This window comes from Bactrocera neohumeralis, chromosome 6, assembly GCF_024586455.1.
Source record: "Bactrocera neohumeralis isolate Rockhampton chromosome 6, APGP_CSIRO_Bneo_wtdbg2-racon-allhic-juicebox.fasta_v2, whole genome shotgun sequence".
NCBI lineage: Eukaryota > Metazoa > Arthropoda > Insecta > Diptera > Tephritidae > Bactrocera > Bactrocera neohumeralis.
In genome coordinates this window covers 67958401-67976464 of record NC_065923.1, presented here as the reverse complement: position 1 = coordinate 67976464, position 18064 = coordinate 67958401, and the positions used below count along the sequence as shown (strand labels likewise).

At 35.9% G+C, this 18064-nt stretch overlaps 2 protein-coding genes across 4 annotated transcripts in view; both read left to right on the top strand.

Annotated features, from left to right (window-relative positions):
• LOC126762498 (serine-rich adhesin for platelets) overlaps positions 1–18064 on the top strand; it is a 234692-nt gene that overhangs the window by 67391 nt on the left and 149237 nt on the right. The gene's annotated exons all lie outside the window — the stretch shown is intronic.
• Positions 1344–16277, top strand: LOC126762501 (arylsulfatase B-like). Of its 3 annotated transcripts, none has more exons than XM_050479289.1 (7): positions 1344–1478; positions 9353–9702; positions 12436–12595; positions 12911–13137; positions 13237–13498; positions 15033–15190; positions 15279–16277. In XM_050479289.1, the coding sequence occupies exons 2-7, from the start codon at positions 9418–9420 to the stop codon at positions 16110–16112; spliced, it is 1926 nt and encodes a 641-aa protein (XP_050335246.1). In that variant the 5' UTR covers positions 1344–1478; positions 9353–9417; the 3' UTR covers positions 16113–16277. The 3 variants fall into 3 exon arrangements, with proteins under 3 accessions (XP_050335246.1, XP_050335245.1, XP_050335247.1); XM_050479288.1 differs by having other exon boundaries at positions 9335–9702; XM_050479290.1 differs by having other exon boundaries at positions 9332–9702.

The window sequence follows — 18064 nt, the reverse complement described above, 5'->3', positions numbered from 1 at the left end:
TGTGTAGAAGTTCACGCAAGTGAGGACAGTTCTCTGATCATCATTCACGTGGGAGTCAGAAGCGATTCTTTTACATATGGCAGCCCACGACTTCCCGCCTTAAACCAAATATGCTCTGAGTAGCCCAAAAAATTCTTTTTGAAGTGATCCCTCCCCAGGGATGTGCGCTGGGTTTTGGACCCACCACGTCAAAAACGCCCCCAAAGAAAACTAAACAACTTTTGATTACAATTATTTGAAACGCATTAAGGGTTACGATTTAGGGGCATGTCCCTTAATTGGGAAGGTGCGCTGCCCAGCTGGTTGATGTCCTCGTTAGAGTGAAGGCTGACATCACCGCCGTCCAAGAAATGCGATGGATGGGACAAGGACTGAGACGAGTAAACGTCTAACCAAAGCGAAGTTTGCGCTCACGCCTTGACGGAAGAGAAGGACGATGTAACCAAAGATATCTTCTATGAGCGCTTAAAGCGTACCTATGAGAGTTACCCCCGTCACGATGTCAAACTCGTGTGTGGCGACTTTAACACCAGGATGGGCAGAGAAGGTACCTTTGGCCCAACGATCGGTAAATTCAGTATAAAAACATCCCAAAGTGGGTTGAGGCTGATCGACTCCGCCGGATCCCTAAACATTGTTATCTGTAGTACTGGAATTCCAGCATAGGAAAATTCACCAAGATACCTGGCTTATCGATAGTGTTTTAGACGTACGTACGCTCCAAATATGCGGAATATGCTTTTGTAGAACCCCTAGAGGTTATCTACTGACTAATACCTAGAGCCTACTGAAATTCATCTGCTGAATGGCAGTGAAATCATAACAACAGAACCCGATTCCCCAATCGATGACGATGGAGCAGACGTTCCATTGCCCGACCATGAAGAACTTCGAAAAACAACAAAAGGGGGGAGGGGGGCCGAAGCGGTGTCTACACTAATAAAGAAGAGGAAGATGTCAAGTTAGAAATGGGCTATTCATACCTTCTCTAGTACTGTTAAAAGAATGATTAAAGCAATAGAAATATCAAATCATATCAGAAATTCTGTCAAAACTTAGCAACTAGTACAATTTCAACCATTTTTTTTACTAGCACAAAGCTGGATATTATTAATAGCAGTTCAGTGCCTTCTACATTTCTTCAGCCAACGACTGCGGCGTATATGACAAACAGAATGGCAATAAACACAATAACGAAGCAATTTAGTGGTATTAGCCGAAGCGTCAAAGTGATCGTTGGCTTTTATATTGTTTGTTGACGGTGCGCAGCGGCTGTCAGCGCTGCGAGTGGATGCTACTGAGCTGGTTGACTGGTTATTGGCTGGCGCTACGGCTAAAACAGTTAAAGCATCGGCGTGTAATTCAGTCGTTGCGAGGAGTTGAAGTAGTAAGGATCAGTGATCGACAGTGGTGCAGTGGAAATGAAATTGAAACTAATGCAAATTAAGTTTGTAGTGTGAATTAAGAATTTTGTAAAGGTGAAAAGAAAAAATAAACAAATTAAATTTTTTGCTGATTATTTAAAATTATTTACAGTGTCAAATAAATTAAAAAAACTTTAAATTTTATTTTTAGAAATCTTTTATTTATCTGGTGCAGTGTTAACTAAGCAAACGAGGCTGCATACGTTTATATTAATAATATTTTTTTAATTTATTCAAACAACCGACTCATGCAAATTCAAACGTGTTAATCTAATGCGCATATTCGGAAATGCAAATACAAAAAGTACTCCCTACAAGCACTTAATTTCGATCGTTCGGTTTATAAGGTAGCTTTGTGATATAGTGGTCCGATATCGGCAGTTCCGACAAATGAGTAGCAGAAGAAAAGAATGTGTGCAAAATCTTATCTCAAAAGCTAAAGGACTAGTTTGCGTATATACAGATATACGGACGGACAAACAGATGGACATGGCTAAATCGGCTCAGCTAGTCTTACTGATTACTTACGTATATAGTTTAGAGTCTCCATCGTTTCCTTTTGCGTGTTACAAACATCGTGTCAAAGTTGTTCAGGGTATACAAATAATATATATGTATGTACTTATAGAATTTTATATATTCTAATAACACTACTCAACAAATCTGTAGTAAATATTTGTGACTGATGTGCTAAACGGTCTGTGGAGAATTTGAGGAGTCCTGATTAAGAATTTTAGTCCAAAAATACAGCTATTTTTGTCATTAAAGTGAATGTTGGTGGTTTGACGCCTACTCGACTTCACTACAACATAAAAAATTCTACGTATTAGGAAACCTTCACTAGCATTTTCGGTTCTAGCAACCCATAATTAACAAGAAATAGCCTCTAACATCAAAGTGGCACAATGACTATAAACTATTGTTATAGGTAATTTTACTTTGAAACATTTTTTGATTTCCTTGAACTCGCCGCAGATCACCAGGAAGCTCTCAAAAAGCGGTATCTGGCGGTGAGGAAGATTTTTTAGCTTATAAATATATACATATGTAGATACAAAACTATAAAGAAATTATTATAGATACAAACAGGTAAAGATCGAAGGACTACTCAAAATTGAGATGGCAAAAAGACGGCAACTCAGAAAAAGTATTTGTTATGTGAAAAAATTCACTACAGAGTAAGAAGTGAAACATGAAGATAATGTGAAAACAGCGTTTAGAGGAAAATGCCTTTTGGGAGCCGATTACACTAAATTGAAAAATCTTACAAATGCGCTCATAACATATCTACAGAACTATTTGCCTAAGCAATTTCAAACCTTCAGAGTGTTTTTTTGTTCTTACGAGCATGAAGCATCGAAAGTCTGAACCCCATGTCAGTGTGGAACTTTAATCCGAACTAAACATTCTACTGTTTTTTACCGATCCTCCTGGTACCACCGTCAAGTATTGCGTCGGGAGAATGATTGACTATTACTCATGCGTATGTGATGATCCTAATGCATTCAGGCATTCAGCATTTACTTGACCCTACCTCGTTTTGTCTCATAACCCACCTTGTATAGTTTTTGTCCCCTAACTCTTTTTGTCTGCCCCAGTGATAGTTTGTGTTTCGCGTCTTAGTTGTCCATTGCATTTTCTAGTTCTCTTCTACAGGTGCTCTCCAGGTATTTGGTGTTTCAACATTTTGGCGGCTACTTCGCACATGGCTTTTCACTTATCTGGTGATTCCACCATTTGATACACTAGGTTTTCTAGGGGTTGGGTCCATCCTGAATGCATTTTTTGTGCCTTTCTTGGTCATATTTCGCTCAATATAACAAAGTATGCTCTATAGTTCTCGATGGTTTCACCTCTGGAATAATCGCATATGTCGTTGTCTTCGTGTTTGAATCGCTTCAAATGTGATTTGAAACAGCCGTGTTCTGTGAAAATTTGGGTTAAGTGAAACCGTGCGGTCTATTTAATCATGGCTCAAGGTTGGTGATTAGAATAACGCGAAGCATACTCTTAATGCACATATGGTGTATGTGGAAAATAGGCCGAAACGACTTAATTTCGAAGGCTTTGTCCCATATTTGGGCGCCGAACAGAGCAACTGACTTTAATACTCCGGCTAGTAGCTGACTCCTATTTTTACCCTTTCATCTTTTCCTACTAATGGCCTTTTCAGCCAGTATCTTCACTAGAGTCGACGCTACGATTGTAGATCTTGCCTTCCTGAAACCAAATTTATTTGGGGAAATGTCGCCAGCGTCGTCAATCGCTTTACTTAGACGTTTGTTAATGATCCGTTCCAGAATTTTTCCCGCAAAGTCTAACTTGCAGAGTGGAGTGGTATTCTCAAATATATGTTCGTTGGATATATTTATGTAAAAAACTCGATTCTTTTTTAAATTTACAAGTAGGAATAATCCCTTGCAGTATAACAAGACTACTTCTTAGACTTAGAAGATGACAATTTCTACTAAACCTTGTCTTTTTGTCTTTCGGTAAGCAATTTATGAGCTACGGAAAATCTTACATTATACAATTACAATTTTTATGTATATCCAGAGCAAAAAGGGCTCCGAAAAAGAAGTACTAAAAATTCTTTGAAGAGCTGTTACTTATAACAAACCTTCTGGTGTAACCTCGCATTAAACCCCCTTTGTACTTCGCTTGACCAATTAACCAATAAAAAAATTCAAATAGATTTTGCACAACCTTAAGGTACTGCCACCGAAACTTTTTATATATCAAGCGCACTAGAAGATACCTACATAAACTGGCAGCAAGTGACAGCTGTCAAAAATCCTTAACTCATAACAATAGATTTTGTAGATCACACATAACTTTTTGATGTAAGGCTTGACAAATATTATTAATAAATTCAAAACACCCCACCAAAATAGCGCTTAATATTATAAAACTTAATGCCAAATAAATAATAGTACCACAACTGCATCACCAATGCATTGGAAAGATACTGTATAAACACCATGCACATTTAAATTGCAAATTCACACAAATAATACAAAATTAATGCATCCCAAACAACATACAGGCTGCATACTCAATCAATTAAACACTAAGCAGCTCACGACAGTTAACGAATACCACAACAATAACAATAAATTAATAGTAACCGTTAAGAAAAAAGAAAACAAAAGTAAATTGGGTAATTCTTGAATGGCACGGAAGTTTAGCTTTACCCTTTTTATGGTATTTTTTTATAGAACGCCGCGATGACTCAACACACTTTCACTTTCATTGCCGCTTCGTTAGCATCAACTGGACTCTGCCACTAGCCGCAGTCTGCGACGTAAGCGCGGCTTTATGCTCTTCAGCCATAATTAAGCTTAACCTTGAACTGCTAACTGTATTGTGTGCTGGCTCAACTAGCCGCACTAGACCAGTCCCTACCAGTCTTCTTATGACTTGGTAATTTTCCAAGGAATTGTACAAGAATTTTTACATCTCTGTTTTGTTTGGCTTTCGTAACTTTATCAGGCTTGTGAGCAATGTAAATTCTTTAACTATTTTGTAAGTCTAGAAACTGTAATGAGTTGCCTAGTCATGCCTTGTGCCATTTACTCGTTAAAAGCATATTGAGCTATAAATAGTCGTAGGTATAAGTTACAGCTTTAAGTCATTCGTGTGCCTATCGATCATGCAATCAGTTTAGACATACTTACATATATCCGTTCACCTGCCACCCACATTTGGGTTACTTGCACAAGGCACACAGCTGTTACAGATTCAAGGTCAATAATACAACAATGGGTGTATTACTGTAATGGGTCCACACTTGTCTAAATACTCGTCACATTTATCGTGATTGACTGCGTCACGAATTTGTTGTTTTTAAATTTCTCATGCCTTGTGTTTAGTATATTTAATTTGTAGCGTTTTGCATTCTACCCGTTCAATTGATATTACAAAGATAATAAAACAATAAGTATTTAATGTTAAACGCCTTATTTACTTAAGTGCCCGAGCCTTAAGTACGCGTAATTGTTGTGCACAAAAGCAATGTATTTAGCAAGAATTCTAGACAAATCGGTTTTATCACGATTTTAGAATTATATGCCTGCATTGCAATACAATAAACTGCATTTTTTTTTAACACGAAGGATTTTGATGATTTCAAGGTTTTCTACTTTTTTAAAGAAAAAACACAAAAACTTCAAATTTAATGGTGTATGTTAATTATCATTCGATAGAAAATTCTTTACATACATATTTTGAAGATTATTTCTTTCAAATGCTGGCTGCGGCTACGTCTCAGATGGTCCATACGTTGGCTCCACATTCCGATGACTCGTTCAAGCATTTCCACAGGTAACTGACGAATGACCACCGTAATGTCTTACTCCAAGACCTGAATCGAGGCGGGATTGTCCGCATAGACTTTAGACTTTACGTAACCACACAGAAAAAAGTCTAACGTTGTGACATCACACAATCTTGGTGGGCAATCGACCGACACAAAACGTAAAATTATCTGTTAAGCGAAGTGTTCTCTCAATAAATCCATTGATTGATGCGATGTGTGGAAAGTGGCGCCGTTTTGTTGAAACCAAATGTTGCCGAGATCACGAGCTTCAATTTCAAGCATCAAACAGTCGGTTTTTATGGCGCGATAACGTTGTTGTTGTTGTTGTAGCGGCATAATTCTGCCGAATTAATAGTCCTTGGCCGGCTAAAAAGTCCGGGTCCGTTCCGCTTACGTAGACTCGACTGTCGTGTGAACGTTCGCCATTGATGGTTACGTTCTCACCGGCATCATTTTTGAAGAAATATGGGCCGATGATTCCACCGGCCCACAAACCACACCAAATCATTGTTTTTTCTGTACAAAATGGCAACTCTTGAAACTCTTCAGATTACCCTTCGTCCCAACTGGAACAATTTTGCTTGTTTACATACTCATTGAGCCAGAAATGGGTCTCATCGCTGAACAAAATTTGTATCGACAACTTTGGATCTTCTTGGTACTTTTCAATAGCCCATAGAACGAAACTATGTCGCTTGGGAAGGTCGAGCGGCTTCAATTCTTGCACAAGTTATATTTTGTACACTTTCAACTTAAGATCTCTACGTTATATGCGTCAAGTAGTTCCATACGCCGATTCTGTCAATAAAAGGTTATTCAACAAACTACACTACTTGGATCACCCGTTTGATGGCTATCGCCGGAACTAGGCGAGGGCACAATAGACCCTAGGTCGCGGTGCATTACCTCATAACATTTATCTATCTATCTAGGCTATTTTACATAACTTGAAAATTAAATTTTTTAATGCTTTGAAACATTAAAACACATATTTTCATTACTATTTGAGATCACTTTTTATGAAAAAAATACTGGTTTAAAATCCAATGAGAAAGAAAGATCGAAATATTTGGTAAAAATTGTCCCAGATTATTACGTAAGCTCATGTACTACAAAGGCCACTGTAAGAGCTCTTCGCGCAAAACATGATATTCTCAGATCAAGTCTATTTCTGGCCTAATGGCTTCGTCAACAAACAAAGGTGTTGCTATTGAGGTGAGGCGAATCCTCGTATGATTTAGGAATAGCATCCTCAAATAGTAACCGTTTAGTGATAACAGAAAAACAGAACCCATTTTTACCAAAACTGAGTATCTTATTTCATTTCACATCAAGTCGTTCCTGTTGGCAAACCCTATACTTTATCAAACCGTGTTTGATTGTGAAAAATATTAGATTTCCTTGATCCTGTAGTCAATATCCAGGAGGTCCTACGAAAAAAGTTGTCTGAAGATGACAGATATTTTTCCGCTTAGAATGATCTCAAATCCAAAAACCAACAAAGAATTTGGAACGATAGAAGAATACAGGTAGTGATTGAAGGACTTGTCGACATTTTTTTTTGTTTTTTTTTTTTACCAAAAGACGAAATACACTCTTCACAGTAGATTAAAAATAATAAAAAAAGATTATTGGGTAGTCGAAATAGTCTCTCGTATTTCTAATGAAACGCCAACTTATTTTTTTATATTTATAATGAACTTTAATGAACCAAATATGTACCATTTTGGTTGACCACTTTTTGCTATTTTTCTGCTAGAGGCATTATTCCATCAGTGTAAAATCTTTCTGGTTTCTCGGCGAAAAACTGCGAGAAGTAATTTTCACAGGATCTCTTGAAGCCTTCTTTACTCCATTAAGAGAGTTCTGCATCGACCGAAACAAATCGTAGTCCGATGGTGCAAGGTCAGGGTTATATGGTGGATGCATCAAAACTTCCCAGCCAAGCTCTCCCAGTTTTTGCCGAGTCAAAAAAGATGTGTGTGGTCTAGCGTTGTCCTGATGGAAGACGAAGTCCTTTCTGTTGATCAGTGATGGGCGTTTTTTTCGATTGCTTGCATCAGTTATTGGCAGTTAAATGTAGAGTCAATCGTTCGACCAGGCTGGAGCAGCTCATAGCGGATGATTTCTTTCCAATGCCATTAAACACTCAGCATAACCTTTCGAGGCGTCAATCCTGGCCTTGCGACCATTTGTTGAGCTTCACTACGCTTTAACCATGATTTTTGGTTAAATCAAGCTTACAATCTCAACTTTCGACTGCCCAATATACATATGTATGTATGTGCAATACTTACTCAAATAACTGTAATTTAACAACTACCGCTTTAATCGAGTAAAAAATTACGAAATTGTCTTAACTGAAATTAAGGCAATTAAAAAGTGACAAAATTTCACATAATGAGCCCATGACATTTAATTGTTTTTGTTATAATGTTTACCGTTAAATGTACGTAGTAGCCCGCTAGCTCGGCGTACACTTTCAACGAGAAAGGAGTACACACTTTCAAATACGAGTACACAAAGTATGTTGAAATGTTTGAATGTGAGTTTTTATAGCGTTTCATAAACGCTATGTTGCGTTATCAGCAAGTTTATAGTTTCATGCGTAATTTCATAAACCCAAATTCAAGATTTATTAAACCCAAAAAAGCGTACAAATAAACTAAATAAAAATATTTTTAATGCAACAAACGAAATTATTTTTGGTATACTAGTACGTCTTAAAATCGGATTTTAAGTAGGCCGATTAGTGCACATGCCAATTAGCAAAAATATAGCAGCTGATAAGAAATTTACGCCTCCGTATATAGTAAAATTTAAGATAAAAGAAACATACGTGAAATAAAAAGTAAACAAATTAAAAAACTTTAGATATGATATGGATATACTTCAATATAGATTATCGGCACTAGGGTAGACACTATAAATATATAGCAACATTGTGACGTTACAATCCATTTTCTGGCCCCAACAACAATTTTCGAATATAAGTAAACATCGAACTGAATACCCGATTATCGATAATTATCACGCCTAACTAACGAATTAGCCGATTTACACTTTAATTGCTAGCTACTTTTTATTTTTATGTGTTAAGAATTGTTTTCATCCAGGTGGCAACTCTTGGAAAAAATCTGTCATTTAAAAAACACTCCTCTGTTCCTTATTAAGGGCTACACCTAATTTAGAAAATGGATTTTGATAACAAAAACCAACATTCTAAAATCTTAAAACAATATCTCAAATATTTGTTGAGTTACAGCCCTCTAAAGAACAGCCGCTCCTGGCAAGCAGCTCCTACAGTTTATTTTTGAATAAGTGCTTCTCGAAACTACATTTTTCAAATGTGCTTGGGTAATTACTCGGATACAAATGAACCATTCATTTTTTTATCAATTTTTTTTGCTTCTTTTTTAATTACAAAAACACCTTTTTTGAACAACACACTAGATAAATGAATTTATTTTATATACACAAAAGTTTTTAGATATGAAAATTTAATTATTTTTTTTAGTATAAAAAAATTAATATAAAAAAAAAATTATTCCATTTTTTTTCTGGAAATGTCAAAATACTAACATTCCAGTAGCTATTTTCTGCCTTCCAGCAAAAAACACACAGTGAAGCACAGCTGTAAGCCAAGAAAAGCAAACCAAAACGCAAAAATACAAAATGCAAAGTCACCCAGTTGACCGCCAATTCAGCTGCATTGGCCTTTATTTTTTGTTGTTGTTCCTTTTGTTGCCGGCATCGCTCAACCGTCAACATCACGTGGCCGCAGTGACAGCAATTAACACGGAAACAGCTGGTGTACTACAACAACAGCAACAGGCAACACAACCCACGCCACAAGAGCAAGAAGAGCAGCAGCAACATGAACAACAACGACAACAGCAGCAAAGTCAGCCACAAAACAACTCAAAGCCAAACATTATAATCATTTTAATTGATGATATGGTGAGTTTTGCGCACAAGTTCATTTCTTCACCACACCAGTGAACAAATAAGCTTACATCTCATGTAGAGCACTAATTATTAGATATGAAGGTGTAAATACATTGATTTTTTATTTTTTTTTTAATTAATAGTTAGTTTTTCATAATTTTAAATAAAAATATTTATTTATATAATAATTTGATAAGATTGTCGAAAGCTTAATATGAGAAATTGATTAAAAAATATTTTAAAAATTTCGATTAATAAATTGAGTTAAAACAGCTATTCAAATGTATTAAATATTTTTGAGATTTCTCATGAAAACGAAATTTTCAGATATTTTAATTTTACAAAAAAAAAATTATAATTTTTACAAAACAACTTTTTCTATTTTTTCTGGATTTATTATTTTTTGTACTGCTTTTTAGCAAAAATGAAATTACTTTGGGATTTTTATTAGCACAAAAAACATTTCCTTTAATTCTTAACGAGAAAAGAAATTTATTTTTTATATATTTTATTTCTGATATACTTTTCTTTATTTTCCATATATTTTCTTTTTGATATACATTTTTTTAATTTTTATATATGTATATACATATATATTTTTTTTGGAATTTTTGAAAAATTAATATAAATATATTTCAGCAAAACAATATTTTTTTCTTGGATATAAAGTTTATTGTATTGATTGTAGCGAAAACGAAGTTTCTTTGGTATTTTTATTAAAACAAGAATTTTTTTTTGATTTTTGACAAAAAAAAAGTTTTTTTATTTATTTCTTAAAATTTTTTAAACTTTTTTTTAGAATTTTCAAAAAACTATTTTTGTTTTACTCATTTTTTTGTTTTTTTTTTGGGATATAAAGTTTTTAGTATTGATTTTTAGCGAAAACGAAATTTCTTAGGTATTTATATTAAAGCAAGAATATTTTTTTTTTTTTTGATTTTTGATGAAAAAAAAAATTTTTATTTATTTCTTAAAATTTTCTTACACTTTTTCTCTAGAATTTTCAAAAAATTATTTTTGTTTTACTTCTTTTTTTGTATTTTTTCTGTGATATAAGATTTTTAAGATTTTTAGTATTGATTTTTAGCGAAAACGAAACTTCTGTTGTATTTTTAGTAGCAAACAATTTTTTTATTTATTGCTTAAATTTTTTTTTGTAGTTTTTATAAGCAAAAAAACGTTTATTTTTGCAATACAAATATATTTAAAAAATTTAATTTGTGCCGTGGTAAATTAATAAACTACTCATAATTTGTTAAACTTTTATGAAAACAAATTTCTTTGAGGTTTTGTTAATAAAAAAGTTTTTAATTTTTAATTTTAAACAAAAATTTCAAAATTTTTATTTTGTTAACAGTTTTCGTTTTCAATTCAATTTTTAAAAAGTTTTTTTTTAATTTTTGCAGTTTTTTTGCACTTAAAAAATTTACCAAACCAAATTTCAAAAGTTTTTTTGTTTTTAATTCAATTTTTAAAAAGTTTTTTTCAAAGATTTAAAGCTTTTTTTTACAATTAAAAAAAATACAAGTTTCCCAACAAAAATTTCAAATTTTCAAAAAATTTTAATCGTTTTGAATTTTTATAGTTTTTTTTCAATTCAACTTTTAAAAACGTTTTTTTTTAATTTTTTAAAGATTTTTTACAATTAAAGAAAAGAATATACCAACAAAAATTTCAAATTTTAATTTTCAAACAATTTTTATCGTTTTGAATTTTTATAGTTTTTGTTTTCAATTCAACTTTTAAATAGTTTTTTTTTTAATTTTTAGAGCTTTTATTTACAATTAAAAAAAGCATATACCGACAAAAATGTCAAATTTTCATTTTCAAAAAATGTTAATCGTTTTGAATTTTTATAGTTTTTTTTTCAATTCAACTTGTAAAAAGGTTTTTTTTAAATTTTTAAAAAATTTTTACAATTTAAAAAACGGTACCAATAAAATTTAAAATTTTCATTTTCAAAAAATTTTAATCGTTTTAAATTTTTATAGTTTTTGTTTTTAATTCAACTTTTAAAAAGCTCTTTTTTTAATTTTTAAAGTTTTTTTTACAATTAAAGAAAATAATACACCAACAAAAATTTTAAATTTTAATTTTCAAAAAATTTTAATCGTTTTGAATTTTTATAGTTTTTGTTTTCAATTCAAGTTTTAAATAGTTTTTTTTTTTAATTTTTATAGCTTTTATTTACAATTAAAAAAAGAATATATGTACATACCAACAAAAATTTCAAATTTTCATTTTCAAAAAATTTTAATCGGTTTGAATTTTTTTAGTAATTCAAGATTTGAAAAGTTCTTTTTTCCCCAATATTTATAGCTTTTTTTCAATCAAAAAAATAATTTTCTAACAAAAATTTTAAAATTTAAATATTTTCCGTTTTTAATAGTTTTTGTCTTAAATTTTTAAAAAGTTTTTTTTCCAATTTTTATGCTTTCTAGGATTATTATAATATAACTTTTTCAATAGAAAATACATCTTAAGTAGTAAAGATGATCAATTATATTCAATTTAAAATTTCTAGTAAATCCATTAATTAATAGGGATTACAACACATAAATCAACTTACACGCCATAAGCAACTTGCAAGCATATCCATATCCCACTCATCACAGCTTTAAACCAAGAAAACAAGTAAAAGCGCATTAATTCCGCCATTCACACAGTTTTCCTACAAACGTATCACTCATACGCCATGCACACCCACTCAGCCGCACACTCACAATATTTCCTTACACTTTGCAGGGCTTTAACGATGTCAGCTTTCACGGCTCGAATCAGATATTAACACCGAATATTGATGCACTCGCCTACAACGGCATCATACTGAACCGACACTATGTGCCAAATCTCTGTACACCCTCGCGCGCGACGCTGCTTACCGGCAAATATCCAATACACACAGGTAACACAATACAGTATGAGTGCATGTATGGGCATGAGTGCACATGAATATGTATTATGTGTGCCGTAGAATGAGGTTGTTGGTGGCAAAAGGCTTAATTGTAGAGGCTTAACTAAAGCGCCTACAAAATATGCTTAATTAAGCGCATATTAAGTGAAGAGACTTTTTGTGGCACAAATACATTAACAACTTCGTTGTGTATGGCACACATATGACTATACTATATATATATGTATATATATTTGCACCAATTTTCTATGCTTTTCATTACACCTCTTTTCTTCGATAATCTACAAACAATATGGGCGCCTTTAGGTATGCAACAATCTGTCATCATTAACGATCAGCCCTGGGGACTGCCACTGCAAGAGCACCTGCTGCCCGAGATACTGCGTGATAACGGTTATGCAACGAATTTAATTGGTAAATGGCATTTAGGTTTCTGGCGCAAAGAATTAACGCCCACCATGCGCGGCTTCGATCATCATTTCGGCTATTATTCGGGCTACATTGACTACTACAATCACACGTTGCATATGCTGGTGCGTGTAAAAAAAATCTTCTTTTTTTTAATTCAATATTTAATTGTATTGTTTACAGTGATTTTGCGTTTTAATTTAATTTCATTCATTGCCTTTTAGGATCGCAATTATTCGGCAGGTTTGGATTTTCGTCGCGACTTGTCGCCATGGCCGGAGGCGGATGGGCTTTATGCCACCGATGTTTTCACTCAGGAAGCGGAACGTGTTATCTACCAACATGATGCGGCGGCGAAACCTTTGTTCCTGCTAATGAGCCACTTGGCCGTACACACCGGTAATGAGAATAATCCGATGCAGGCGCCGGACGAGGAGGTGGAGAAATTCGCGCACATCAGTGACAAGAAGAGGCGCACATATGCAGGTGAGTGGCGCGGTGCATGTAAGCAATTAAATATATAGTAAATGCTTTTTAAACTGTAATGCAGTAAAAATTAACTAGGCTTCAAGAAATTTAAGTTGTTGTATTGATAGCGACTGGCTGAATTCGTGTGATTGGTGGGACTAGGTGACTCACACATATGTACATATAATTTCAGAAATATGTAAACAGTTTTCTAGACCTTTTATACAAGTTCAACAGAGACTTGACATCTAACTTTGAAACTCCATCTAGTCTCTTGAACTGTGAAGTTGCTAGATATCTAAGCCAAGTGCTAGATAAGATTGGACAGATGCATCGACGGTGTTCCAGCGTCTCTCTCATGCCAACTTCCGTGTACTTTCTGCATGAATCGTTGTTACTTATGCGCACCCGGCACGCATGTGATGTCAATAGATTGTGACCAGTCCTTAGGAGACCATATTAGTGAAAAGCATTCGTTTTTTCCTTCGTGGCTCTTGCACTTGATCTTGGTGATTCTGCATGTCTTCAAGGCATTATATATCGCCATGATCCCTCGGTCAGCAATTTGCAAGAGCCCCGGAATCCTATATATACATATATATGTACCCCCTGGCAGCCAGTACATCTACTACCTCCCTGCATCTAAACACATTCTCTGACGTCATGCGATGTCAGATTATTGCCTTAAACGCTGTTTAGCTAACGACGTACATATTGATCTTCTTTATGTTGTTTCCTGCATTGTTAGCTACCTCAGCCGCTTTTCTGACCGCAAATACTTCCGCCTGAGAGATACCGCAGCTTTCCGATAGCTTAAAGGGTCGCCTGAGGTATAGTTCCGCGAAGAAGATCCCGGCTCCTAGTCCATCAATAATTTTTGATCCGTCTGTAAAGATGTTGTAAGTTCTGCTGGCGGCTAGCAAGCTCCTGCGCCATGCACCCTCTCTTAAGGTAACTTGAAACCTTATCTCTCAAACAAGGCGTAAGGCTGGTGGTCTATTTTATCCACCAATCCCCTGCTTATGGAGCTATGCACGAAGGTCCTTGTGGAGATGCGATGTGTGGGAAGCGGCGCCGTCTTGTTGAAACCGAGATGTCGCAGAGATCACGAGCTTCAATTTCAGGCATTAAATAGTCGGTTATCATGGCGCGATAACGGTCGCCATTGAGGGTTACGTTCTCACCGGAATTATTTTTGAAGAAATAGGGACCGATTATTCCACCGGCCCACAAACCACAACAAAGCGTTGTTTTTTCTGGATGAAATCATTCGTCACAAATGAGGCAATTTTGCTTGTTTACATCCCTATTGAACCAGAACTGGACCTCATCACTGAACAAAATTGTCTCGAAAACGTCTGAACTTCGTGGTACTTTTTAAGAGCTCATAGAGCGAAGCAATATCACTTAGGAAGGTCGAGTGGCTTCTATTTTTGTACAAAGTGTATTTTGTACTCCATCCAGTCTTTCCGTTACATCAACTTAATCGCTGAATATTGCACCCCTTTGAGTTGTTCGATTTTTATTAACATTTGGATAATATTTCCTACAGGTATGGTCTCACGCCTGGACGACAGCGTTGGCCGCGTAGTGCGTGCGCTCTCGAACAAAGGTATGCTGAACAACTCAATAGTGCTGCTATACTCCGACAATGGTGCGCCAACTGTGGGCATACACTCGAATGCAGGCTCCAATTATCCCTTCCGTGGCGTAAGTACTACTTGTATATCAAATTGCGAAATATTATACAACACAATTAAAAGCAATTAACGCTCCTCGCACATTTTTGCACGCGCAGCAAAAGGAGTCACCATGGGAGGGCGGTTTGCGCTCGGCTGGACTCATCTGGAGTCCACTCTTACAACAGCAGCGTTACGTTTCCAATCAAGTCGTACATGCAATCGATTGGCTGCCCACATTAGCCAGCGCGGCCGGCATAACACTGCCATCCAAGCTGCAACTGGATGGTGTGAATTTATGGCGTGTGCTTAGCGAAAATGGCGCGCCACAACCGCGACGCCTCATACACGTGCTGGATGACAATGTTGGCTATAGTTCTTATACACGCGGCACGCTCAAATACGTGAATGGCAGCAGCTTTGGTGGTCAATACGATGGCTGGTTGGGTGATTTACCAGCCGTCGAACAAGATCCCACCGCGCCTTACTATGCGCAACAGGTGCTCTCCTCAGAGGTACAACACGTGCTCGGCAGTGAAGCGCTCAGCGTTGAGCAGGTGGAGAGCTTACGCGCTCAAGCCACACATCAATGTCCCAACAACAATGAGGATTATACACAAGAAGTCTATCGTTGTGAGCCGCTGCTGGAACCATGCTTCTTTGATATCGAAAAGGATCCTTGTGAACGTTACAACCTAGCTAAGCTGTATCCACTACAGGTACAGCTGCTGGCTCAGGAAGTGGAGCAATTTAGACAAGGCGCAGTGGAGAGTGCACAGAATACATTTAGTGATCCGCGCTGTGATCCAGCTTTGCATGGTGGTGTCTGGGAATGGTGGGCGGCGACATCGGCAGCGAATTCTCTCTGGGATTTTGGCATTAAAGGAGCTGAGTATGCGGCGGTGTTGAATGTGTTAGCGCTGGCTTGGCGTAGCATACTGACAGACCTTTGAAAGAACGCTCGAAAATTATAAATGCATTTAATTAGCCCTTTCTTAGTTATAAAAGATAAGGAATTTTATAAAATCTTTTTTATATTTTTTAAGCTATTTAGTACTTGCCATTTGTAATAAGTTTACAATTAAATCTAATTGAAAAAAAAACTCACTAAATATATTTCTTATGTGGCTCTTTTTTTATGATAATGCATAAAATGCCGATTCTCCATAACATTACAACAACTTGAAGAAGGAACCAACACAATTCAATACTAAGTAAAAGTAAAACTCAATGGGCTGCAAATATCCAAGGAGAATAGCAGTGAAGGAGGTGGAGTAGGGACCGCACCAATCCTTGTGAAACCCAATTTCCATTGGATCAAAGACGATGAACTTTACTAACCTGGTTATACTGACACTGTTATAAGCAATAGACCATATAGCTAGAAACTTAAGCAATATATATGATGATTCAGAAAGTAATATCTCAGCGACATAAGAAATTCATTTTATTTTTACAGTACTTAAAATATCACCTAACTCACAAAAAAAAAATAACCAAGACTCTCTTCGGTTATCTTAGACAGGATGCTTTCACATCCAATTTGCTATACATAGATTCAACTGGCGCTGGGCTTGGTACCCGCCACGTTAAAAACGCCCCCAATGAGAAATTACCCACAGCTTAGGAAGAGAAGAAGAAGAAAAGCTTTTATCTTAACCGATGGATGGTCCTCCGAATAGCCTCAAGCATCAGTTTTCCTATCTCCGACCACCTAATTTATTTTTGAGCTAGAACTATTCTCGGCGGCAGCAAACATTTCTCAAATCATTTTGAGGAATTCTGTTGTGTTGACCATCCTTCAGCTGATAAAAATCTGGGTCTGCCCGGTTACAAAGACCCGACTATCGGCGAAACCAATCAAAACTATGGCATTGACCATTGAAGAGCTACCGCTTACAAAGAAAAAAAAGTTTTAATCTTGGTCAGAAATTGGAAACGAAGTAATTTTTTATACGCTTGGAAACACTATATCGCTGTCTTTAGGAATCAGTGGCGGTGGATTTAAGATGCTCCTTTTTCTTGAGTCAATGGCCAAGCTCCGATTGATAGTTGGCCGCTGAAAAAATTGCTCATAAAGTTCTCAGCCCTTCGAAGGTGCCTTAAAACCCTTAGGACCTTTATTTCTTTCTTCAAAGATGGCCACAAGCTATTAAGACCTTTATTTTTCGGCCAACAGCTAGACAATATTCTTAAGTAGGACGTAAATTTGGACTATATATAGTACATATATAGCAAATTTATAAATAATTCATCTCCGCAAAACTAATACTGCTATGTAAACTGACGTTGAGCAATACCAAAAGCACCGTCAGGATCGGGAAGAACCTCAGCGAGTCGTTCGATACCAAACGAGTTTCAGATAAGGCGACTCTCTTTCGTGCGACTTCTTCAATCTACAGCTGAATAAAAAGATTCTAGCTGTAGATCTGAATAGGAAAGGTACAAACTTCTATAAGAGTGTACAGCTGTTGGCCTACGCCGATGATATTGATATCTTTGGCCTCAAAAACCGCGCAGTTAGTTCTACTTTCACAAGACTGGATAAGGAAGCGATAAGGAGCAAATGGGTCCGGTGGTGAACGAGGACAAGACGAAATATCTCCTGTGTTCAACCCAGCAGCCGTCGCACTAGCGACTGGACTCCCACGTCACTGTTGACCAGTTATGACTTCGAAGTCGTAGATAATTTCGTCTATCTTGGAACCAGCATTAAAATCAACACCAACGTCGGTCTCGAAATCCAACGCAGAATAACTCTTGTCAGCAGGTGCTACTTCAGACCGAGTAGGCAATTGAGAAATAAAGTTATCTCTCGCTGAACAAAAACCAAAATCTACAAGTCACTCATCATCCCCGTCTTTATGGTGCAGAGGAGTGGACGATGACAACATCTGATGAGTCG